At 38.6% G+C, this 25,730-nt stretch overlaps 2 protein-coding genes across 4 annotated transcripts; both read left to right on the plus strand.

Moving 5' to 3' along the window:
• Positions 1–220: 220 nt before the first annotated feature.
• On the plus strand, positions 221–12,502 carry os9 (OS9 endoplasmic reticulum lectin). Of its 2 annotated transcripts, none has more exons than XM_040115722.1 (15): positions 221–429; positions 867–1,049; positions 3,950–4,013; positions 4,110–4,186; positions 5,775–5,873; positions 6,074–6,275; positions 6,625–6,780; positions 6,992–7,107; positions 8,323–8,383; positions 8,641–8,723; positions 8,850–9,053; positions 9,193–9,394; positions 9,776–9,943; positions 10,525–10,634; positions 11,363–12,502. In XM_040115722.1, the coding sequence occupies exons 1-15, from the start codon at positions 259–261 to the stop codon at positions 11,498–11,500; spliced, it is 2,034 nt and encodes a 677-aa protein (XP_039971656.1). In that variant the 5' UTR covers positions 221–258; the 3' UTR covers positions 11,501–12,502. The 2 variants fall into 2 exon arrangements, with proteins under 2 accessions (XP_039971656.1, XP_039971657.1); XM_040115723.1 differs by having other exon boundaries at positions 8,644–8,723.
• Positions 12,503–14,455: 1,953 nt separating this feature from the next.
• Positions 14,456–22,099, plus strand: c1galt1b (core 1 synthase, glycoprotein-N-acetylgalactosamine 3-beta-galactosyltransferase, 1b). 2 transcript variants are annotated; one of them, XM_040159680.1, is made up of 4 exons: positions 14,456–15,019; positions 15,231–15,500; positions 19,686–20,350; positions 21,238–22,099. In XM_040159680.1, the coding sequence occupies exons 2-4, from the start codon at positions 15,275–15,277 to the stop codon at positions 21,508–21,510; spliced, it is 1,164 nt and encodes a 387-aa protein (XP_040015614.1). In that variant the 5' UTR covers positions 14,456–15,019; positions 15,231–15,274; the 3' UTR covers positions 21,511–22,099. The 2 variants fall into 2 exon arrangements, with proteins under 2 accessions (XP_040015614.1, XP_040015615.1); XM_040159681.1 differs by having other exon boundaries at positions 15,356–15,500.
• The last annotated feature ends 3,631 nt before the right edge of the window (positions 22,100–25,730 follow it).

Consider the following 25,730-nt stretch of genomic DNA (forward strand, 5'->3'; position numbering starts at 1 on the left):
GGGTTAGTTTATTTTATGGCTGCGCAAACCTGGAGAGCTGACATGAGCGTTGTTTTATAATGATGTTCAATGTCACTAAGCTAAAGGCGCCGCCCATTCACTGTGTACCAGTTTAGTAACCCAACACACCTACTGAACTGGAAAACCATTGACAGACACAAAAAGTAACCAATGACAGAACAGCGTTCGTCACGTCGGCCAATTAGCTACTACCATGTCAGGCGTCCTGTGTTTTGTTGCTGTCAGACAAATGGGGGTATGAGGCCAGAGTCCATCATCATGGCTGGTTCTTCGGTACGATGGCTAAAAAGACTGTACGTTTTCTGGTTGATATGTCCCCTCTGTGTCCCAGCCTTTTTGAATTTGGAGGAGCTGAACGAGATGAAATATGGGATTCAAATTCTTCCCGATCCCGTCATCCTGGGGCAGGTGAGTGAGTGAGTGAGTGAGTGTGTTTGGGGAAGCTAGCGGTTAGCTTGCTAGCTATAAAGTAGGCTACCGTTAGCTAGCGTTAAATATTGTAAAATAGCTTCCTTTAAACGCAAATAAAGACTAAATTGTTAGGTAGGTGAAGCGTATTTTTTATTGTACAATTTGCTTGCAAGTTATATAAAGAAGTGTTAATGCTGTGGTTAATGCTGAATTGACCTGCGCAGCAGCTACTGTTGACAGCTGTCACAACACAACCTCAGTTTCCACACTTCCACCTGCCTGTAACTCCTTCACATTACAAATAACTAACAGTAACCAGAGTAGCAAAACCAGGGAGTTAATAAACTATAACTAACTTATGTAAATTTCTGCTAATGTGTAGCATTGTCACTCTTAAAGATACTGCAGTTTTCATGACAGTGTTTCTCCTTTAGACCAAGACAGAGGAGGTTATGATGGTGTCCAGTAAGTACAAGCAGCTGTATGAGTGTCGTCTTCCAGCCCAGGCCGTCCGGTTTCATCAGGATCCTGCTTCTGAGCCAGAATCTCAAGGGTACACAGGACCAGACATCCCAGACCTGCTCAGTCCAATGCACAATGCCCCGTGTCTAGTGAAGGTTGGTCCTCATCTGCTTATCTATGAGGTCTATTAGTCCAATACTGAAACTGTTTAGACTGATTAAACTTTAAACCGATTAAAGCTTTTATTATTCAAGGCATAGCTGTTTTTGATGAGAACTGTATCACACTGACCACACCTGTCACCAAACTGTATTCAACCAGATGGCTCTAAATACGTTACATGTGTGACTGCACCAAAAGCACATCACGAAAGTACTGGAAACTAATCCCTCAAGCCATATTTAGTGATATGAAAATTTTATGGGATTTAATAATCACTGTGGCGTGAAAGGAACTTTGTCTGCATTATTTCACTTTGCACTGTTGAGAAAGTGGACAGTGTGCACATCGATCCCCAGCTGGGTACAGGTGCAGGACAACAGCAGCGTGCAAAAGACAAGTGGACAAGTGGAGGAGTTTAAGTATCTCGGGGTCTTGTTCATAAGTGAGTGTAAAGTGGAGCTGAGTCAGAAGGCAAAGTTTTCGATATACCGGTCAGTCTACGTTTTGACCCTCACCTGTGGTCATGAAGGTCATACGAGCGGCCGCCTTCCTCATTAAAGTGGCTGGGTTCATCATTATAGAGATTATAGTAGAGCCGTTGCTCCTCCATGTCGAAAGGAGACAGTTGATGCGGTTGGGGCATCTGTTTGGGATGCCTCTGGGGCGTCTTCCACTGGGGGTTTTCTGGGCATGTCTAACTGGTAGGAGACCGTGGAGTAGACCCAGAACATTCTGGAGAGACTACATATCTCATCTAGCCTGGGAACGCCTGTGGGTCCCCCAGGAGGAACTCGGAAGCATTGTTTGGGAGAGGGATGTCTAGACTACCTTACTTGACCTGCTGCAACTGCGAGCGACTCTGGATAAGTGGTGGAAACTGGATGGATAGATGGATGGACAAAAGACCAAGAAGAAGACTGACTGATTTATTGAGGCAACATTTTTACCTTCCATGTGAAAAACACACCAAAACTATCTGCTATGTACAAAAAACATGTAATAGTACTAAAATGGATGTAATGCACGTTTTTACAACTTCTTTCAACTTTGTAGTTTGCATAAATAGCACTAGAAATCTTTGAAACTTCGATGATTAGCACATGCCAGAAAATTCAGGCAGGGTGTACACAGGTCCATACATGAGGCAAGATACCAGTGAGCAAGCACAGTCTTATTAGCCAGGGGTATGGCAGAACATAAATGTTTATTTCTTCTGTTAAGTGCTTGCAGTTTCCTCAGAGATATAATCACACATGAGTTCAAAGGTGAAATCGGATCATGGGTGGTCTATTCATGCATTTGTGATGTGTTTTGTTGTGTAGACAGCAATCCATCACAGCTGGATCCACAATAGGGAAAGTCTGGAAGATTCTGGATACAAGAGACAAAGTCTGAAGAGCGCCTCTGAAACGATTTAGCATTCATAAATGCGGCCTTTCAAGTATAGTCACAGTCCTGTAACTCAGGACATTCAATAACTTCACAGTGCTGCTCATTGAGTAGATTTTAAAGCAGGAAATTGTTACATATAACACTTCCCACACACAGATGATGATATTTTCAAAATAAACAACATAAATGATTCGTTTTCAGCTATGCATCAAAGTGCAGCCAATGCAAACTGAAAGACTGTCAGTATAAAAAAGAGGCACATGTCTCTGTATTGATGCTTTTTCATTTGTTCAGCTTAGAGTTGAGTTAAGGTTCCTTCAAGAGAGAGTGCCATTTAAAAAAAAGAAAAAAAAAAGTTTGTGTGCAATAACAGTCATTTCTTTCGGAAGAGCATTACTCATTCCATTCTTAATGGGTATTTATTATTGAACTCTAAGCTTCCAATGTGACTATAGGGAAAGTACCCAAAAGACTTTGTTCCAAAATGCCTTAAAAATATGCACATATTTTCACCCCTCTCACCCCTTTCTCTAAATACACAGTATTTAAACAAAATATAAATATTTAAACCATTTCTACTACACTCATAAAAAAAGGAAGCACTTTTAAGAAATAAATCATTATTTCACACATCAAATGCCACATATACTTAATGAGTGTGACTATTTTTCAGGGCATCTTCTTTTAACTACACTGGCCTTGAGACAAGATACATCAAGATCGACTCTGCTGAATAATGTCCTCAGGAAGACTCTGTAGTTTCATTATAACAGGAACACAATCCAGGCTGTACTTTCCTCTGCTCTTAAACTTACTCAGATAGTAGCACACCTGAGCCAAATACTGGTGTTTAACAATGAGGAAGTACATTTGTTGGTCAGAAAAGCTGTGTGGTATCTTCCAGATTAAATTTTTTTTTAAAAGTGTATGTAGGTGCAATTTTTTGGGAAGATAAAAGAATTATAAGGTCTTGGATTTTGGTTAAATTACATATAATCAGATCCTACCAGAAGGTTAATTTGATTACAGGTGCGTGTGTGCGTGCGTGCGTGCGTGCGTGTGTGTGTGTGTTTTTGCTAACGGCATTGAGAGAACACAGAGAAGAAAAAGTTTTTCGCAACAGCTAATTGTAGTTTCATGTTTTGTTATTTGGGGTTAATTTTTTTTATTTGACATTGCAAGTGTTTGTAAAAAAATGTCATATGTTAATACTCTTATTCATATGTCATGACATATCAATTTTAATCATCCCAATTACTGAATCACTGATCAACCAAATAAGTGAACTCAGGAGAGTTGGAGGGACTCTGTTTTTAAGGCGTCCTACTGGGCTGTACTTGTTCAAATAACATAACAATGTGTGTGCAGTAAAAAAAAAAAAAAATGTAAAAGTTTCTTGAGTGTGTGGAATTTAATTAGGATAATTTAGCAAGTAGCCTAAATGAAAATGTATCAGTAAATTTCAGTATTTTGAAATGTTTGTTGTCTGTGTTTCCTGCAGACGAAGGACTGGTGGACATATGAGTTCTGTCATGGTCTGCATATCAGACAGTACCACCTTGAAGGTGAGAGTGTACCAGTGTGTTTTCAATCTTTGCATTTTATGACCATTGCTCTGACAGATGAGCTGTCTTTGACAGATGTTGTTTTTATCTCCTCAGACACAGAAATCAAAGGGGACATTCTGTTTCTCGGTTATTATGAGTCTGAATTTGACTGGAGGAATGAAACAGCAAAGGTAAAGTTGCTTCAGTGTTGTGGTTGCATTTTATTAAATCACAGATTACTGGTATATATTAAAAAAGGCAAAAATGTGGAATTGCATGATTGTATAATATGAGCTGAACCTTGTAGTTGTATATAGCAGGGGGTAGTTTGAAGTTGAATGTCTCGGGTGTTCATCGCACTGTTCAGTGACCCCCAGTCTAATTCAGTAAGTGGGGCAATATGGTTTGAATTTTCTCTTTGATTTCCAAAGTGAGAGAATTACCCTCTCTAACATAATATGTTGTTATTGCTAATATGTATTGTTGTATGTTATTGCCCACATATATTCCTGAGCTCTACTTACTTCATCCACAAGAACAAGAACCAGTCAGTCTTGGTGTTACAGAGAAAAGCATTATATTATTTGCTATACATTATAATGTGCTTGTGTATGTATATGTATATATGTATATGTATATATATATATATATATATATATATATATATATATATATATATATATATATGTGTGTGTGTGTGTGTGTATGTATATATATGTATGTATATATGTATGTATATGTATATGTGTATGTATATGTGTATGTATATGTGTATGTATATGTGTGTATGTATGTATATGTGTATGTATATATATGTGTGTGTATATATTTATGTATATTTATATATATGTGTGTATGTATGTGTGTGTGTGTGTGTGTGTGTATGTATATGTGTGTGTGTATGTGTGTGTATGTGTGTATATATATATATGTATGTGTGTGTATGTGTGTATGTATGTATGTGTATGTATGTGTATATGTATGTATGTGTGTAATATATATATATATGTAAGTATGTATGAGTATATTTAGACCAACTAACTGCCGGATGTAATTGTGTGTATCTACCTGAACCAACTGACAATATTACTTTTTTTGGAAGTAAAGACTGTAAGAGGTAAAACGAATGTCATATCTGACCTGGCATTCAACTGAAATGCAATTTAATAATGATGTAATCTGGGAAGATTTTAAATAACTTTTTTATAAAGATAACACAATGTGCTTCAAATTACAAAATGATAGGCCAGTAACATAAAAGTCAGTATTCTGAAACAAACATTCAATTTCTGAAATATATTTTCTGCCATCTACTGTATGTATACATAAATAATGTATGTAATACCCACATTTCAAAGGTATCATCAGGTAAGTTTAATATATTGTTTGGCTTCATAAAATCTTTATTTTAAAAAAGCGATGTAACAGCTCCTGATGCCGCAGGACTATGTAACTAAGTAACATTAGTCGTGCAGTAACTAAGACATATGCAACCCAATTTAGAAAATCTCTAGTTGGAGCTAGTAATAACTAAGAACGTAGAAAAGATTTTACACACAAACTTGGATTAACAAACTGCTGGTGCAAGCCAAATCCAGCTCTTCAAAAAATGTGTTTGGTGATCACCAGTTTTCATTAATGATGACTATCTGGGAATCATTAGGTGTCCTAAAACATCAGAGGCACCATATTAAATTTTTGGATGATGCAATAAAGCATCAATCTTCAAGAATATTAAAAATTGTTTGCATTAAAACATCTTTTCTGTTTATTTCCCAGGCCTCCAAACAGCACAGGCTGAAGCGCTACCACAGTCAGAGCTATGTAAATGGCTCTAAGTGTGACCTAAATGGAAATCCCAGAGAGACCGAAGTCCGGGTGAGACCTCTGAATTAAGGAGACATTCGTATACCACACTGCCTGTGTGGCTTTGTCTGTTTTTCTTGTTTTTGTTTAAGTTTTGATAGCTGTTTTACTACTCCAAACAGAGATATGAAGTCAGATTGAAGTCTGTTTGCATAATGTACAAAATGATGAATCCTAGACACACGTAGATGGTTTTAATCCATTATTTCCAGTTTGTGTGCGAAGAAAGCTCAGGTGACTACATCGCCCGAGTGGATGAGCCTCAGTCTTGCCGCTATGTGCTGACAATTCACACCAGTCGCACCTGCCAGCATCCATTCCTGCGGCCACCATCCACTGCCAAGCCCCAGGGTATCGTGTGCCAGCCAGCATTAAGTGCCCAACAGTACATGGATTACGTCAAGGCCCAAGTCTGTAAGTTGACGAAAAATGAAGGTGACTGTGCCGCAGAATTTGAAAACCATCTCGCCTTTTCACTTTTATGTTATTTCCAGTTGAAGCAAGGTGCTGGATCAGGACATGATGTGGGAAAGGAGTGTTTAAAAGTGCATGGAAACATGGAAATGCGTAATTTTTTAAAATGTATTGTTAATTAGGTGCAATGTATATGAAATACTGATGTATGACGTGAAATACAGTGATTTTGATTCCACTAGCTAATTTTAAAACCGTAAGAAATACTGAGACATGAGTGTTCTGTTTCCCTTTCTTTCATTCTTGCTCTCCCCTCCTCCTCCTCCCTCCCTCCTCTGTCTTTTCCCAGCGGACACAAAGCGTAAAGTAGAGCAGATCTCAGAGGAGCTGAGGAGTCTTGATGAGATGTTGGCCAGTAATGAAGGGACAGAAGGAGCAGTGGAAGTAACTGCAGAAGAGATACCACCTGTATCCAGTGATGACTCAGATCACTCAGACAGAGAAGGTGTGTTTTTTACACTTCAGCGGAAAATGACCTTCAAAGTATTGAAGCAATTTCTAAGTGCACTAAATAAACTTATCCTCTTGAGTTTGTTTTTTGTTTTTTGTTTTTTTGTTTTAAAAAAAAAAAAAAAACTTTTTCATGCCATGCATAAACAGAGATTTCACAAAACGTTTCTCATGTGATAAGAATGGCTGCATTTCTTCTGAAACAGACACTGCTGATGTATCTGAGGATCCCGGGTCAGAAGAGGCAGAGGATTCTGATTTCTGGGAGGGAGTAACAAAACCAGGGGGTTCAAAAACAACTGCTTCTCAACAGGAGAGTCAGGTATTGAAACACTGTATGCCTCAGAATCAGTTCTCGCTCTGAAAGAAGGATGCCTTCCATACGTTGACAATGAAGGAAAGGCTGACTGATCACATTGTTTCTTCCAAACAAGCTTTACTGCAGTGTTCAAGTAGTAAACTAAAAAATGTCCATTGACAATCATTAATATTTGATGCTAATTATAATACGTTATAAAACACTATAAGGGTGTTAAACTGACTGCAATGTTTTAAATCTTATTTTGACTGTGTACATTTTCATGCATTCTGATCTTTCAGCTGACTAAATTGTAATTAGTAATTAAAATTTAGTACTAATGTACTAAATTGTAATTTAGTACTAATGTACTAAATATTACATTGCTACCCATATCCTTCCAATAAGTGTGTACACATTAATTTGTAAGTTGTGTTTTTTGTTTTTTGTTTTTTGTTTTTTTGTTTTAAAAAAAAAAAAAAAAACTTTTTCATGCCATGCATAAACAGAGATTTCACAAAACGTTTCTCATGTGATAAGAGTGGCTGCATTTCTTCTGAAACAGACACTGCTGATGTATCTGAGGATCCCGGGTCAGAAGAGGCAGAGGATTCTGATTTCTGGGAGGGAGTAACAAAACCAGGGGGTTCGAAAACAACTGCTTCTCAACAGGAGAGTCAGGTATTGAAACACTGTATGCCTCAGAATCAGTTCTCGCTCTGAAAGAAGGATGCCTTCCATACGTTGACAATGAAGGAAAGGCTGACTGATCACATTGTTTCTTCCAAACAAGCTTTACTGCAGTGTTCAAGTAGTAAACTAAAAAATGTCCATTGACAATCATTAATATTTGATGCTAATTATAATACGTTATAAAACACTATAAGGGTGTTAAATTGACTGCAATGTTTTAAATCTTATTTTGACTGTGTACATTTTCATGCATTCTGATCTTTCAGCTGACTAAATTGTAATTAGTAATTAAAATTTAGTACTAATGTACTAAATAGTACTAATGTACTAAATATTACATTGCTACCCATATCCTTCCAATAAGTGTGTACACATTAATTTGTAAGTTGTGTTTTTTTTTTTTTGTTTTTTTTTTTTTAAATGGGAAAAAAAAAGATGTGAATCTAGATTTCCTCTCCAGTCAAAACCAATTTCACCACTAGAGGGTGTAGGTCAACACCGTCCCATTTCACAACACTAACCTGATTTTATTATTTTTCTCCAAAGGTAGCAGATGATGGCTCTAACTCACTTACAGGCAATGGAGTCACTGACGATGGTGATGAAGGTAATGCAATTTGCCGCCCTCGCCCTCTCTATCTCGCACACACGAGGAAGACTAATGCCATTTGAGAAATTCTCACAACTTACAGCGCAGCTGATTTTAAAGTCTTCTGGTTGCTGCTTTAGAGACCCTCAAACAAGATTACTTGAACCACAGAACCACTTTTAGTTTGGTGCAGTTATGCTGTCTAATTTGCAAAGTTGCTGTTGCTCAATGTTAGACCTTGAGTGTTTCCTATCTTTGAAATCTATCTCTTTTAGTAGAAAAATTCAACTTTAAAATCATCACTGACCCAGCAGACCTGATGAAATTTGTCCAGCACCTCAAAGAGAGTAACAGGAAGGTCAGTACTTGCCAAGATGTCCGTGATACTTTTTTGTACATCTGTGGGGGTATAAATCTTTCACATTTTGCAGTGTATGGGTATCCCACTTGAATGCAGCATTTTTATTTTTGTTTTTTGTTCTAGAAAGCACAAAACCAAGCCAAAAGTCAAGGAGAGAAACCAACAAGCAACAGGGTAACGGAGAAGGTTGACAAGGAAGAGAAAGACGAAGATGAACTCCTGCTACAGGAGTTTGAGGAGGAGATGTCTGACCTCTCTGTGCCGTCTGATAAGATTGAAGAAATAAAGGAGGAAATGCAGAAGGAGTTTGACAACATCATAAATGAGGTTTCAAACCACAGACAATATGTCATTTTAACACAAAGAGTGATGTATACAGATCGTGTATATTGAAATGTTATGAGGCAGATCTTACGCATAACGTAATGTGATGCTTCTACGTGATCAGCTTTTCTCCATCCTGTAGGCTCAGCAGGAATTGGAGACTGAGGGTCTGAAAGGGGAGTTCGATCGCACTCAAGCAACACAAACACTGGAGACAACACTGGACAAGCTACTTGATCATTTGGAGGAGAAAGACGTCCAGGACCAAGAGCAGCAAACAGCAGGAGTTCAAAGAGCCAGTGACCCGACCAGGGGCAGCCCGAGTCTGGCTCCAAAGCAGCCAGGTAACCAGGCTGCCTTCTCTTTGGGGGTTTCTCTGTGTCCATCTCCATCATCTTCACATGTCATCCATATGTACAGTAGATGTTTGTTGAGGGATCCTCATCCCAGAATAGATGCACACATGAATAAGATGAATCCACAGAAAGCTCATTTTATCAGATTGATATTTTGAATTTCTTTGGTGAGTGATTTTCAGTAATTAAATCAAAATTGAAATCAGTGAAATCACTCAGTATATCCAATCTGTGACACAAATGTAATCCTTATAAGACAGTGTTTTGGATTCCACATTATTGGCTCTTGCCTCCTCCATCCTGTGGCCCTGCTTGATGGGTTTTGAGGTGAACTTTGTTGTTTGTCCCTCTTTTGTCTCGTCACCCCAGACCAAGCGGCTGACGACCATGTTAAGATCAAAATTACTAAGTATAAGACGGGCAGCAGCCCTGATGGGGAGGTCAAAGTTCAGGAGATGGGCGAAGGAGACCCCCAGTGGCAGCACATAAAGGACGTGGTTAAAGAACAGCTAGAGAAAGCAGGACTGAAGGCTGAAGGTATGAAGAGGGAGTGCCAGAAACCTTCACGGCCTCTTCTCTCTTTCATCTGTTAATCTTGAACATACAGTTCTGTATTTATCTTCTCATCTTTGACAGTTGTAAGATCTTTGACAGATTCAGGGTTTTTCAAAGATTTAGCCATTCAAAAGACATAAATAATTAAAGCTAATAGTATGAAGGGTTTCCCACATTTTTCATAATGCAAACAATTAAAAACATATGCATTTATGGAAGACCAAAATTAGTAGCAGGACATTAGACCAGGGACCCGTTAAAGTAGCTATTTTCTTCTTTATTAGAATTGCAGAGTTAAAGATTTTGATTGCAAAAAAAAAAAAATCTGAGTGCAGTCAGCTGAAGCTCATCTTAAAAGCAAACAGAAATTAAAGGTGTGTCATCCATGTGTGTTCCTTCTTTTTCATCCAGTGTTTTGTCTATACCATTCTTCATTATAATTACTCTTAACGTCCTTGTTTTTTTAATTTTATTTTTTTATTCAGAGCACCTCGGAAGTACATGTGTTTAATTCACAAGTCCCCCTTTTCCCCTGTTTTTCTTCTTTTTTTTTTTTTTTTTAGGTAAAATTGAGGTGAAGATCTTGACGCGAAAGAATGCAGAGGAGGCAGGTGATCAGTGGCTGACTGAAGAAGATACAAAGTCCTTCAGGGAACTTCTCATAAATCTCCTGGTAATCTGAGTAGTGATAATGACTTTTTATTGGGTTTATTAGAATCCTTGCGGGCGTGAGTTAAGCACCGTCACACTGTGCTTGCTGTGTGCTGTACTGTCTGCTTAGAAAATCATTTCAGCCCGTATGAGAATGAACATGAGTTCTGAGAGAGAAAACTGGCCCATAAATTCCCATCTGTACAAATACCAAAGTGGGGGAAAAAATGACAAATCACTTTTTCATGAGGGCTATGTGTGGGACTGCTTCTTTGCTGGGAGTAGTCGACAGGCAACAAGCCTGTTTCCCCCCGTTTCCAGTCTTTGTGCTAGGGCAAGCTAACCAGCTGCTGGCTGCAGCTTCATATTTAACAACTGAGAAGAGACTGTTGACAGATATTATGGTTTCTGATGGTTTCTAAAGTTTTAAATTGTCACACAAAACTGTCTTTAAAAATTTACAAAATACAGGCAAAATTTTAACACTTATAATTGTGTTTTAAAATGTATTTCCCTAGTATAATAGAAAAAAATGTCCACACAATGTGCTTGATGTTAGACGGCACATCACCAGTTTTTTTTTTTTTTTGTGTGATTTGTCATTGGCATTCAGCATATCAGCATGAATACTGTCACATGTGTAATTAGCTCTTCCTTTTGTGGGAAACAATTTTGACTTTTTTTGTCACCAAGTCAAACATTCAGTCAGAAAGGTTGGGGTTGTTTTCTAACATACCTTGTTTCCCCCAGACTGGAGGCACAGAAGAAGTTTACAAGGAGCAAAAGAGGCAGCAGGAGTTGGAGAACAATTATAGGTTTGTGTGGGGAGAGTCCCAGGAGGAGTCCCAATCATCCAGCACCTCTGACTCTGATGATGTGGACATATGAGCCCGTTCAGTACATTAAGTGCACCTTTTGTGATGGTGAACTCCTGTGGAGACCAGTGGGGAGGGGGAGTCTGAAGTGCAGCTGCAAATTTGAAAAAGAGCCCACATGATTGCATCATTGCTATGAAACCTGGCAGATAATATCAACTCACCTGTTGAGTTTGCACATTCAGAAAATCAAGGTGTCAGCTGCACTTGTGCGGCTAAATGAAGTTATGCATTTTCCCCTTTTTGATGGGATTCAGTTTTGATAGATGGCTTGAATAGCTGAGTGATATACAATATGTACCTTTTTAGAAATAGTTCTGTGAGTTTTACTGAATACTTACAGTTTAGCTCTGAAGTTGTCCGCAGCACACTGCTTCCACAGTTAAATTACCACTTGCATTTGTCTTACATGTTGCCATTGGCAAAGAAGTGATGCAGTCGAGCAGGGTGGGGATGTGTGTACATGCCTCAACAAAGGGGTTCATATTTCAGTTCCTACTTTTCTTTGAAACTGACACTGTTTGGTGATAATATTATCGGCAAACACAAGTGCAGATTACAGAAATGTTTGTAAACATGCTCTGGCACTTTATATTTTTAGAAACACCGAATTCTAGCATTATTTCATAAATATTTTGGGTTTCCCTTGGGTTTTCATGTGCTATTAAAGGGATTCAGAAGAAAAACACTTAAAGGAGTGCAGGAAGAGAAATCTTTTAAGTGTGTACTTTGTTTTTGTTTCAGACAAGATTTAATTTAGCAAAGGAAAAGAAAGAAAGCTACGCTGTCAATCATATTCAGTCTACTAAAATAATGAGTCCACACAAAACTTTTCTAAGGATCCCTCAGAGGTGTACTTAAAAGGGCTGAATTTGTACAGTTTGTGAATAATTGTGACTACTTGGAGCTCAACCTGTACATAATTATTGCGTGAATATTTTTTTGAATTGATTTGTTGTATATTAGCACAAACTAAGCGGGGCTTGATTTGCCTGAGTAAATGTGTTACAATGTGTGACAGTGCAATCTTGTATATGAAACTTAACTTCACTGTGGGAGTCAGTCATATACAAACTTTTCCAGACACACAGCAAGGGCATTTGTTCCCAAAGACGCCAGTGCCCAGAGGCTCAAGATAAGGCAGGAGTGAGCGGAATAAAAAGCTCCAGGTGTTGTGGGTGTGTTTCTTTACTTTACCATCTGAATTTGTCCACACAAAGTTTAGATTTTTTTCCCCCACCTTTTTAAATAGCTCATCTGATCTGGGGCCTGTGATCACAAAGTGGGATTAGTGAGTTATCTTTGGGCTTAACTCAGATTTTCCTGTGTCACAAAACTGGCTTGTTTTTTTTGACGGCCTATTCAAAATGAGCTGGATATGAGAAGCCAGAGGTAACTGAGCCTGTTGATAATCAGCTTCATGATACTGCTAATCCAGGATCAGCCATGCAACCAAGGCTCAGTGAAGCCAGGTAACCCAAAGAGAGCCAAGCGGTCGAAGTTTGTGATACAGACCCCAGCTCCATCATGCAGCTAGAAGCTTGGAAAAAAAATCAGTAGTTTTAAAACAAGCACAGGTGTGCCATAACACACTGCATCAGTAATTTTGACGTTTACGCTTCAGCTTTACACACCTTGACAACTTCCAGTAGAGAGAAAAGACAATATACATTTATTACTGGATTCTTGAATGGGGCTGTTTTACTTTATCAGGAATACCATATTGTCTTCATAGTCTGAGAAAAGTCCATTTGAGCTGCCTTGTAAATATAAGTCTGTGAACACTCTGTTTTTTTTGAAATAAAAAAATTCCGAAGTCTTCTGGAAATCATCCAGTCAGGTTCTAATGGTCAACATTGATTTTATGTTTGTTTTGTGTCCTGCATTAGAGGAACGTTTCTCATGCCCTCAGGCCGCCAGTGGCTCGCATTGAGATGACAACCAGAGTTGATTATTTGTACAGTTTAGTAAAGGACTCACTCAGCTGGTACGTTGTAGGCATTTTGAATTAAGGTTAACGCCGCTGTTGTGTTTGCCATGCCAGCCACCTTGGAGCTTGTAGCTATTTGTGTGTAGCTGTTATTTACCATAAGCACACAACCTTTGGATGATTAAGTTAACAAAAAATTTAACTTTAATATGACCTCATGGTATAAATGGTCACCATGATTTACCTGCTGTCAGCCAGGAGTGTAGGTTTAATTTTTCATTCATTTAACACTAGCAAGTATTAGGATGGTAATAATTAGAAAGCTCGGTGGAAGTCACCGGTTATAGATCAGATTCTGACCAGGGATTTCAGCTACATCTGGCCCTCCAAATCATTTTTCACAAATGGTACACTGAGAGTTGTCACCTGAAGAGTGTGCCACCACACTATTTCCATATGGTCACACATTTTGACAGCTGTAAAGAAAAAAATGTGACCCTTATACAGAAAGGGTCAAACATTCTGTGACCAAATGTATTAATCTTACATTTGGTCATATGAATCACAAATTAGTCAGAAATTTGCATCACTGAATTACAATATAAACTATGACCGGTCCTCCATCCTCCGTTTTGTGGCTCGGTCCTGTGGAGGGACCCTGTGTTAAGATCTCGGTGTACGACCGTTACACCTTTATTTTAGACCATTGTTTTAGTATATATTGTGCTTATTTGTTGTAACGTTGTGCTTTATCATATTGCTTCCACTTTTTTTTAATGTGTCAAATAATTAACACAAAAAAAAACCTGGAGAAAAGAGTGGTTATTCCATCATAGAAGTGGCGTAAGGCTGGAATCAACTATTATTTTCTGTATGAATGGACTGGTTGTTTATATTACCGATGCGAAGTCCTGTTTTGAGTACCAATACAAGTGGCAGTGGGACCGAAATTCTGTGGTATCGCCAACCCCCCGAAGCCCCTTTTTTTTTTTTTTTTTTTAACTGAATTCTTGACCGGAAGTAGCTGTTTGTCTGGACGGGCTGCAGTCAGATAAGTTAGACGTAGTTTTTTTGCTGCTGCGGGAAGTAATATTACACTGGCGTTTCAGTCTGTGCGGTTTTTCATCAAACTACCGGACTTATTCCAGTCAAGATCCACGCCTCTCAGCTCAGTTAGTCAGCTAACTCTGTGACGTTCTCGTTAGCGTTGTTGACACGACAGGAAAGATCCTCGCTAACTTAGCACTGAAGTTAACGTTAGCAGCGTCGAGCAAATAACGGACTACCCAGTTAGCTAACGCCAGCTGCCTAACACCTAGGCCAGTAGCCACAGGTTAAAGACTGACGTTGTAATCTAGTTTTTGTCCTCCCGGGATATTGTTCAGTCGGCGTTTTGTTCAGCTCGCCTGCTATTTTGCCGCGGTATCTGTTAGCAACGTTTGAGTGAGGCTAGCTGAGCTAAGTTACCGTTCAGAGCAAGAAGGAAAAATCGCTGCGTCGTGGTCAAAACTGGATCGGCGTGTGCTTCTCAAAGTTGACGTTCCCATTATGACGAAGTAGCTGTCGGATAAGAAAGCTGCTATGGTGTCTGCGATACTGCTGGTGAGTAAACCACACCTTAAACGGGGAGTGACACATAACAGTGGCCACTTTGTCGTTTGCTTTTCACTCGCCAACACACGCATCGACGGGACTTAAGGTTTACAGCTCTAGACTGGGGCCCTTGTAGTGAAACTTGTGCGAAACTTGTGCGAAACTTGTGCGAAACTTGTGCCCATGCTGTCCATGTTTCCCCCCCCCATCTCTTAATCAGCACCTGCCAAGTTGAAGAACTGACAGTGAGACACCTGATCCGGAATGAAGGCCCTCGGATCCAGATTCTCCTTTTATGCGGGTTTTGTGGTGGGAACCTTCACACTGTACGTGTTTCTGCGGCAGGTGTGGTTTGAGAGGACTTTGTCAGCTCAGCAGGTCAGCAGCCTTAACAAACCTCATGACTACCAGCAACAGCTTGAGGAAGAGAGGAAAATCTGGAAGAAGGAGAGGTCGGCTCTTTTCAACCTGAAGCACCCTCATCACAGAGGTACGACATGTGGAAGCTATGTGTTCGAAAGATGTTCATGTACACTAATTTAGAGAGACATACTTCAATACCATGTCCTTCAGGTTTTTGTATTATTTTAAGGAGTAAAAGCTGCCAGCCTTTTCACCGAACCTTACTGAACAACTAGATTTAATCTCAGCTTCCTTGGAATTGTAACTCTTGTGTGTATAGTAGGGCAGTGTGCCTGTCCGTCTCAGGCACTACTTTCAGCCTTATGGTCCCTGGTCTGATACAAATTCAAAAACCCAGCGCCAGCTTTCATGATAAAGTTGCTCTTTATACACAATCTTTATACACAAACCCAGGCCATTTCCAGATTGACTGTTTCCCTTCTTAGTGCATCTTGGTGGTAGGTAAAGTTGTGCCAGTGAGTGGTAACGAGTATAATGCAGTATTTTGTGTAATAGTCTGACTGCAATTCAAAGCTAAATTGCTTTAGATAATTTAAGTTTCTGTTTCACTCAGATTTGACGCAATTTGATATTTTTAAGCGTAGCAAGTACAAATGACAGAATTAGATTGAATATACAGTCAGGTACAGAAGTATTTGGACAGTGACACAATTTTCATAATTTTGCCCGTGTGCATCCCCACAATGGATTTGAAACAAAGCCATCAAGATGTGTTTGAAGTGTAGACTTTCAGCTTTAATTCAAGGGGTTTAGCAAAAATATTGATTTAACCTTTTAGGAATTATAGCCAATTTTATACATAGTCCCTCCATTTTCAGAGGCTCAAAAGTAACTGGACGATTGACCTACAGTCAGTTTCCTGGCCAGGTGTGGCCTGTTCCCTTGTTATTTCATGAAAAATTACGCAAAGAAAAGGTCTGGAGATGATTCAAAGGGCTGACGTTGCATTTGGTAGCTGTTTATGGCTACTGTCAATATGCAGTCCAAAGAATACCTAAAACTAAGCGCTTCACCCTGAGTATTCAATGAATCACAACACAATACAAAGTATAGATGACAATAGTATTTGTTTTTGAATACTTTGATAACCAAATTCTGTTTTAAAATTTGTTCACTCCCGAACTTGATTCAGTCTTTATCCAAAAAATATTTTCTGTTATACTTCAGTGTAAGTGCAATGTCACATCCATGTTCTGTGTAGGAATAAATCCGTTTTTATTTGGTTGCACACTGCAGTGACATTATTAGTCAAATTTTATTTATATTTAGCTTTTGTAAGATTGATTTCATGTATATATTTGTCTGAAATGACAAGTTTTATTTAATTGACTAAGGCTGCAACTAACGTTTATTTTCTTTACTATTAAATCTACTGATTATTGTCTTGATTTATCGATTCATTGTTCGATATAAAATGTTAGAAAATAGTAACAAATACCTGTTAACCCCCTTAGCTTTGCCAAACTAAAGCCCAAGGTGATGTTCTCAAATAGCTTGTTTTTCTGGCCAACAGTCAAAACCCCAAAAATGTTCAATTTACTATCAGGTAGGAAAAAGAAAAGCAGCAAATCCTAACAAGAAAGAAACCGGACCAAAGTAATGTTTGGCATTTTTGGTTGAAAAAAGATTCAATTAATGTATTATCAAAAATGATTGAAAATTAATTTTCTGTTGATTGATTAATCGATTAGTAATCATTTCAGCTCTATAAATGACATTGTGAAACTGAAGGCAGTTTTCGGTGAAAGTGCAGTAAAAGTATTTTGTCCCATAAATGATGAAAAATTCTGATCTCAACATTCAAATAAATAAATGGGATTACATCGTCAGCCATGATCTTCTAGCCCTAATTAAATGTCAGTCAACTGTATCATACCTATATCATTCCCGAAACAATACACATTTAAAAACCCAACCCAAAATACAAAGTTATTTTCATAGGAAAGTATTTTTTGGATGCATCCTTATTTCTCTGTGGCTAAAAGAGATACATTGATGTTACCACAAAGCTTTAAATGGAAAGTCCAGATGTCTAAATTTATACAATCCAGCCAAAGATTTCCCTGTGGGATGAGACTAGATTGAAGACAGACAAGCTTGTTTCGAGTGTCTTTTTTTAGAGAATTGTTTTTGCTTACATTTGTTTTTGTTCAGTTTTAGCGTGATTATGCTTTGATGTTTATGTGTCTTGGCCACGTGTGGCGTGATCCATTTTAATATGAAGTGCTGACTATCAGTGCGTTCACACGCACTTAAGTAACTGGGTTACAGTTTGCTTTCTCCAGACTTCTTAAATGTGGTGGCAGTTTTTGTTTAATCTGCACCAACAGACTCACAAAACAAAGGTGTCTTTCTGGGTTTATTGAAACACTTGCAAGTGGGCAAATTTACCATCAGCATCTACAGAAAGTAATCACAGGCAATGAGCAAATATCCTCTCTTTGCTGTCTATCCTTACACTCTTTCTGTTACTGGGAAAGATAAAATACAGATACAGGGCACACAGGCTCATGTGCCCATTCTTTGCCAAACTCAGACGAGGAGGAACTATTGGTTAAAGCAGTTGAGCCGGTTTGCAGAACATTGATAATGAAAAACACGGTTTAGACCTGAGTATAATAAAATAGGTGTCAGTTATGTAAGTGTAATCAGCACAACCAACTTGCATGAGGTTTGCAAAACTCAGGCTTATTCAAACATGAGGATGGTCACATACACTGCACAGTTCATTTCAGGACATTACACTCAGTAGTTTTTCATTATTAGCACAAAAATATAACTCGCATTGTTTTTCTATGACATCAGATGTCATGTAAACTGGGGAAACCTGATTTCCCTGTTAGTTTTCTCCTGGAGGACAAAGATTTCTCTACCATGTGTATAGGTCTTCAGGTTTCTAGCTGACTTTTTACAAGTATGCGTGTGCATGACAAAAGAATGCAGACGGGCAAATTAACAACGTAATAACGGATGAAAGCAAGAGAGCATTACACAGAGCGATGCATCCTTTGTATTGAAAATGAGTCCATCCAAAGTCCGACTGAAACTAACACAAAAATATTCTCTAGAAGTCTAAATAAGTCCGTTTCCACCTGTCAATATTTGATTATTTGTCAAATGCTGTCTGTCCTCTCACTGGCCCAACACACAAACCCAATAATAAGTCAAATTATTGCTTTTAATGAATTGAATAGTCTGCTCTAACTGTCCCCACCATCAGTCTGATCCAACACAAACACACGTCTCAAAAAAAAACTGACTATCACTACTACAGTTAAAACAAGAAAGCCATGGTTCCGAAATAAGGTCAGGGGAAGGGGAGATGTGTGATAAACTGAAGCGAAGTGCTGCATGTTTACATTGCTTCACAGTAAACGGGTTAATACAGTGCACCTGAACATGTTATCTGACTATCCTGTGTAAACTGGATTCTCTGGTAAATCACAAATAAGCACAGAGCCGCTTCAACAAGTTTGTGACATACTATGCTGCTAATGGCACTATTTATTCATCTTGCCTTTTTTACGTCTTCTATTATTGTTATAGCCGGTATTATTGGTTGGCTTTTTCTTCATGTAAATTTTTACTACTTTTCTTTTTGTTAATGAAACAAGGCACATCTTTACATGTGTGACGGCACCGTTTACTTAGCTTGCTCAACTTAATACTACTTGCACTTTATTGTCTTTGGACTTGTTTTATTTCTTTTTTTTTTGCATTGCATTTGTTCTTGTGTAAATCATAGCACTGACAAAACACAATTTCATTCCCGTGTATTGCCGTGTATTGGATATGGGGAGAATGACGGTAAATTCTACCTTGAGCCATAAGTGCATGTAAAGGCACTGTATGTGTAATCCACTACATATTCAGTATTTATCTATGTAGAGGGGATGTTGTGTCATATTTTGAAACACATGTTGAACAGTGCAAACTAAATACTTGCCAATAGTGTAAAATGGATCATTTAAAAGAGAAAACTTGCAGAAGGCAAGTGTGCCAAAATGCATTAGTGGATAATTATAATATACACTTACAATGTACTTTTTTTTTTTTTTTTAACCATTCGCTTTAGTGCCTGAACCTGGATTTTGTATGCCACCCCTCAGTAACACCATGTGACCATATTTTTTTCCCTCCAAAAGCACCGTTGGTTGCTGTTGAGGTCACCTGAAAGCATTCCTGTTTGTATTCTTTTTCCGCAGTTTTAAATGTATATTGGCATTTAAAAATGTTTATATCTCTTAACCAGGTGAGGATAGCCGCATGGCTGATGAACTATACAAAAAGGTGCGCATTCTTTGCTGGGTGATGACTGGACCCAACAACTTGGAGAAGAAGGCTCGGCATGTGAAGGCCACGTGGAGCCGTCACTGCAACGTTGTGGTGTTCATGAGCTCTGTGGATGACCCCGACTTCCCCACTGTGGGATTAGGTACAAAGGAAGGTCGGGATCAGCTGTACTGGAAAACAATCCGGGCCTTCCACTATGCCTACGAGCATCACGGCCACGAGGCAGATTGGTTCCTCAAGGCAGATGACGATACCTTCGTAATAGTAGACAACCTGCGGTGGGTTCTTGCGAACCACACACCGGAGGAGCCGATTTACTTTGGCCGAAGATTCAAGCCCTACACCAAGCAGGGCTATATGAGTGGTGGAGCAGGTTATGTGCTGAGCAAAGAGGCTCTGCGGCGATTTGTAGAAGGTTTTAAAAGCAAACAGTGCACTCACACTACCTCTGTAGAGGACTTGGCAATGGGGCAGTGCATGGAGAAAGTTGGGGTGCTAGCAGGAGACTCTAGAGACACTGTGTACAGGGAGACATTTCATCCCTTTGTACCTGAGCAGCACCTCACTGCCAAGTTCCCAAAGAGCTTCTGGTATTGGAGCTACTGCTACTACCCCATCTCAGAGGCAAGTGAAGAAACTTCAGCATTGTCAGTGTTTGAATAAAATATGTGTCAACTTGAGATTGACAGCTAAATGGTTGTTAACAATTTAGGTCGTCATCTGGTAGAGCCACAGTAACATGGTGCATTCAGAAATGATTCCAACCCCTTCACTTTTTTCACATTTTATGTTGCATCCTTATGCTAAAATTATTTAAATTCGTTTTTCCCTCCTCCATCTACCCTCAATTACCCATAATGACAGGGCGAAAAGAGAATTTTAGAAATGTTTGCAAATTTATTAAAAATGAAAACTGAAATATCACATTCACATAAGAATTCAGACACTTTGCTATGACGCTTTTAGCTCAGCCTCCCATTTCTCTCTTATATACGTATATATGTGTGTACACACACACACACACACACACACACACACACACACACACACACACACACACACACACAGCCAAGACAATGCAGGAGTGGCTTAGGGACAACTCTGAATGTCCTTGAGTGACCAAGCCAGAACCCTGACTTGAACCCAAACGAACATCCCCATCCAAACTGACACAGCATGAGAGGATCAGTAGAAAAGGAATGGAGAAAATCTCCAAATCCAGGTGTGCAAAGCTTGTTGCATCATACCCAAGAAGACTCGAGGCTGAAATCGCAGCCAAAGGTGCTTAAACTAACCACTGAGTAAAGGGTCTGAACATTTTCTGAATGTACTTTACATCGTTAAATTTCCTGGAAATCTTTTCTTGAATGTATTACCTTGTGACAGGCACACAAATGCCCTCACTTTGGTACTACCCACTCTTAATGAGATTTGTTTTGTGTGCATAGAAAAAGTGACCCTTTGCTGCCTCTGTAATGTTGCGTAACCACATACTCTGTGTTTTTTGACAGGGTCCAAACTGCTGCTCAGACGTGTCGGTGTCTTTCCACTATGTAGATGCTTCGCATATGTATTTACTGGAGTACTACACCTATCACCTGCGTGCCTTTGGCTACAGATACCGGTACCAGCCCCCAGCCCCACTAGGCTACAGTATTGAGCAGTCAGGGTCCTGGGACGCTGCAGAAGAGGGTGATGATCTGTCCAGGACTGACAAGAGACAGGATGCAGATCACCCTCCTGCAGCTGGTAAACACCCCCCTGTTGCGTCAGTGGACAAATAACAGTAGGACTGAGTGGGTGTGTGAAGGGAACTGTCATTAGGAAGAGGGGGTGTGTGTGTGTGTTTTTAATGTTTGCTTATTCACTCTGATAATCTTGGCTCATATTTCTACAAAAATGGGGAAAAAGAAAACACGCATTTGTATTTCTCCACATACAAATGCATTGCCTGAGGATTCTGGAGCTGAAGGACTGCTACTTATGTAAACTGTGACTGCAATACTGGTCTTTAATGTAAGAGATTTATGACCTTTACCCTCGTTTTTCAGGTTTGTTAAATGGTTTTTACAACTGAGTGTCTTCTTTAAAAGCTGAGAACAGCCTTATGTAGGCTGTATTCATTTGAAAACTAACTAAAGCACCTTTTTAATCCCTATCAACAGTTAGTATTTTCCAGAGCCAGTTAAATTTGATTTTGCCAGTGTTTTGTTTTAACCCTCACTTAACTGCTGCAAGACCACCAAAGCTTGATCACCCCCTTCATCTTGACTTAATTTCACGCATAGAGAACTACGTGCCTGCTTATGAGACCCAAGTATATGTTTTGAGCTGATCATACGAATGTCAGATTTAAAAAAAAAAAAAAAAAAAGCAAGTGTGAAAGATGCCAAGATACACTGCTTCTAGATTCAAATCTGAAAGGACCACAAGTTGGCTAAGTGTGGGACCACTTAATTATTTTTTGGTAATTAAACTAGATCATATTAAATATAATTATAATTGTATTGTTGTTCTATATAATTGTATAAATTTTTTGATGAGTGACTAATCGATTAGTAATCATTTCAGCTCTATAAATGACATTGTGAAACTGAAGGCAGTTTTCTGTGAAAGTGCAGTAAAAGTATTTTGTCCCATAAATGATGAAAAATTCTGATCTCAACATTCAAATAAATAAATGGGATTACATCGTCAGCCATGATCTTCTAGCCCTAATTAAATGTCAGTCAACTGTATCATACCTATATCATTCCCGAAACAATACACATTTAAAAACCCAACCCAAAATACAAAGTTGTTTTCATAGGAAAGCATTTTTTGGATGCATCCTTATTTCTCTGTGGCTAAAAGAGATACATGGATGTGACCACGAAGCTTTAAATGGAAAGTCCAGATGTCTAAATTTATACAATCCAGCCAAAGATTTAATGTAGTGAGTTAATGCAGTGTGTGTCGGCGCTTCTCATTAGTTTATGTAATTAGTGCATGTTCGCTCATCACAAGCTTTTATTTGTTCTGGGAGCCATTCTTTGTGGTTAGACACACCTTCGGCAGGAAGAGGAAGTCAAACACTTTGCTTTCTCCGGAATGCAACTCTGCTTTAAACCATCCATGGCACATGGCTTTCTATTTGTTCTTGCTGAAACTGGCCCTGGATACATACATTTCGCAGTTCCCTGCATCCTCCCCCAGCGGACCCATTAGCTTGTGCCTTGTAAATTGAGATTGTATGAGCCAACAGCTGCACACATGACTTTGCACTGTGACATTACCGTGACGAGAGTGATGCTTTCAGATGGAGTTTAATTTCATTGAATCCTTCCAATGTAATGAGTATGGCTATCCGCCAGACAACTGACAACTTGTTCATGACAGCTTTTTTTGAATAAGCAAGATTTTTTTTCTTGTATACAATTGTAGTTTCAACAGTGTTGTATATTTTCGAAATCCTGGGCGGGCCAGACCTTTTCTTTTTTAATTAGCACATTGTGTATGTTTAAAATTATTCATAATTTCTTTACTACTTTGTAACCAAACAAAGAATTAATTTTATGGGAGACACAGTAATTACCAAATGCAGAACATGGCCTGAGGAATCAGGCAGGATTCAGTGACGATTCACACTGAACAAATGTCATTTATATGAAAATTGAATGCACTTTTGAGTGTTATAATTGCAGTTTTTCTTTTTAACCACTTACACCTTTTATTCTCCTTCAAGGTTAAAAATGTATGAGGTAACTAATGCCTATCAAAATGCCTTTTTATAAGTGTTTATACTCCGTTACTTTCTGTACATGAGCACAGAGCATGTTCAGTTTTGTGTTTTGTATTTGAAATGGGAAAACTCCAGTTAAAACCAAATTAGCATGTTTCACTAAACAGTTTATTTTGAAATTAATGCACACTTTTGTTTTCAGTCGAAACAACAGTCTTCGGACATTTCCATAGCTAAGAACTTGTTTATTATTGTCACGTTACCATCGGTGGATAACATTTCTTCCGGCCCAAACACCTCGTTGACAACTGCCACATTGGGTTTCCGGTGGCACTGATACAACACATCCAGTCCTCGACAATCTTATCCAACATTCAAATTTTATTAAAGGGAAAGGTGTGAAGTACAGTATTTATTTTGAAATGTATTTATGTCGGTACTGACGTTGAATGGAGTCAGTACTCCGTAGTGTTCAATTGATTGTGTGTGAGAGTGTGCGCAAACATGATCAGTATGCGGGATTGTTTTCTGTGAACGGTACTTAAATCACTATAAATAAATGCATATTTTATTGTATATCTTTGTTTTGTTTTACATTAGTTTAGATGATATTAAGTTATGTCAGAACATTGTCCTGCGAAAGTAGAAAAAACAGTCATGCATGGTTAATATGGCTGTGGTTTAATAACTGTAATACGTGCCCTTTGTTGATAGAATAGCTGTTTGGGTTTGTCCGCACTGTGAGAGACTGAAGGAGTTAGTCTACGTCCGGTAACGGGAGGAGGTGGGACATGTCCATTGCGGGAAGCGTTGGAGCCTGAGTAGAAAGAACAAGGTATTTTCCCAAGACTTAGCAATATGTATTTTTCTTTCATTTTAGGCCGGATGCAGGTGAAGGTTCGTTACCTCGGACTTTCACGATCGACGAATCGGCCTCTCCTCCTCTGTCAATAGTCCCGTGTACACGGACAAGCCGTTCCTGTAGCAAACAAAGGAAAAACGGCTTCTAACTTTCCTGCACTCTTGGCATTGTATCGCAGTCAGTGCAGCAGAAGGCACCGCTGCTGTTAGCCTGTGTTTTCAGCCCTTTCTCTCTCTCAGGTCCAGATAAAAGACCGAAGGCTAATGCGGAGTATGTCAACGCTTCAGGACAATCGGCAGAGACAATGAGGCACAGTCACGACTCGGCCTGCAACTTTATACGCGGTAACACGGGTCTACAATTGGTTATGGCACGGAATTTGGGGGGGGGGACAGTAGCGTACCGCTTCTGTCTGACCTCCACAGTCCGGATGTGAACGTGCTGTGCGTAGCTAGTTAAACCCAGCAGGAACTACTGGCTAGCTCAAGACTTAAATGAAACTCCACGAATCTTTGCCTTGTAATCGGAAGAAATGCATCATTTAATGAAAATCCGAAAACCGGTTGGAGCAGCTGATGACAGCGCAGCCGTGAAGGGACGCTCAGTCGTCTGAATAAAACTGGACTAAAAGTCATTTCAAGTTTTGTCGAGTGTAACCTTTAATGGAATCTGATGATAAATGATGTATTTTTAACATATAACCAATTCTACAGGATTTTTTGGACAGGTTTTGCTCGGCTTAGAAAAAAAGAAATCCTCGTCACGCATTAGCGTTACAGGCAGGTTTGCGAGTGAAGTGCCACGACGGGTTGGCTACCTCCTCCTCAAACACGGATTCCTCTTAATCTTTCAACGCTCAACTGCTCCAAACCGCCCACTACATGTCTTGGTTAAAATTGTAAGTATCATATAATTGTAAGTATCATATAATTGTAAGTATCATATAATTGTAAGTATCATATAATTGTAAGTATCATATAATTGTAAGTATCATATAATTGTAAGTATCATATAATTGTAAGTATCATATAATTGTAAGTATCATATAATTGTAAGTATCATATAATTGTAAGTATCATATAATTGTAAGTATCATATAATTGTAAGTATCATATAATTGTAAGTATCATATAATTGTAAGTATCATATAATTGTAAGTATCATATAATTGTAAGTATCATATAATTGTAAGTATCATATAATTGTAAGTATCATATAATTGTAAGTATCATATAATTGTAAGTATCATATAATTGTAAGTATCATATAATTGTAAGTATCATATAATTGTAAGTATCATATAATTGTAAGTATCATATAATTGTAAGTATCATATAATTGTAAGTATCATATAATTGTAAGTATCATATAATTGTAAGTATCATATAATTGTAAGTATCATATAATTGTAAGTATCATAT

The sequence above is a fragment of the Xiphias gladius genome, chromosome 21 (genome assembly GCF_016859285.1).
Source record: "Xiphias gladius isolate SHS-SW01 ecotype Sanya breed wild chromosome 21, ASM1685928v1, whole genome shotgun sequence".
NCBI lineage: Eukaryota > Metazoa > Chordata > Actinopteri > Istiophoriformes > Xiphiidae > Xiphias > Xiphias gladius.

Coding starts and splice junctions, on each gene's coding strand:
- os9 (XM_040115722.1), top strand. CDS start 259: ATGAGGCCAGAGTCCATCATCATGGCTGGTTCTTCGGTACGATGGCTA. Junction 7,108..8,322: donor CTTCTCAACAGGAGAGTCAG/GTATTGAAACAC, acceptor TTTTCTCCAAAG/GTAGCAGATGATGGCTCTAA. Junction 8,384..8,640: donor CACTGACGATGGTGATGAAG/GTAATGCAATTT, acceptor TATCTCTTTTAG/TAGAAAAATTCAACTTTAAA.
- c1galt1b (XM_040159680.1), top strand. CDS start 15,275: ATGAAGGCCCTCGGATCCAGATTCTCCTTTTATGCGGGTTTTGTGGTG. Junction 15,501..19,685: donor GAAGCACCCTCATCACAGAG/GTACGACATGTG, acceptor TCTCTTAACCAG/GTGAGGATAGCCGCATGGCT. Junction 20,351..21,237: donor GCTACTACCCCATCTCAGAG/GCAAGTGAAGAA, acceptor GTTTTTTGACAG/GGTCCAAACTGCTGCTCAGA.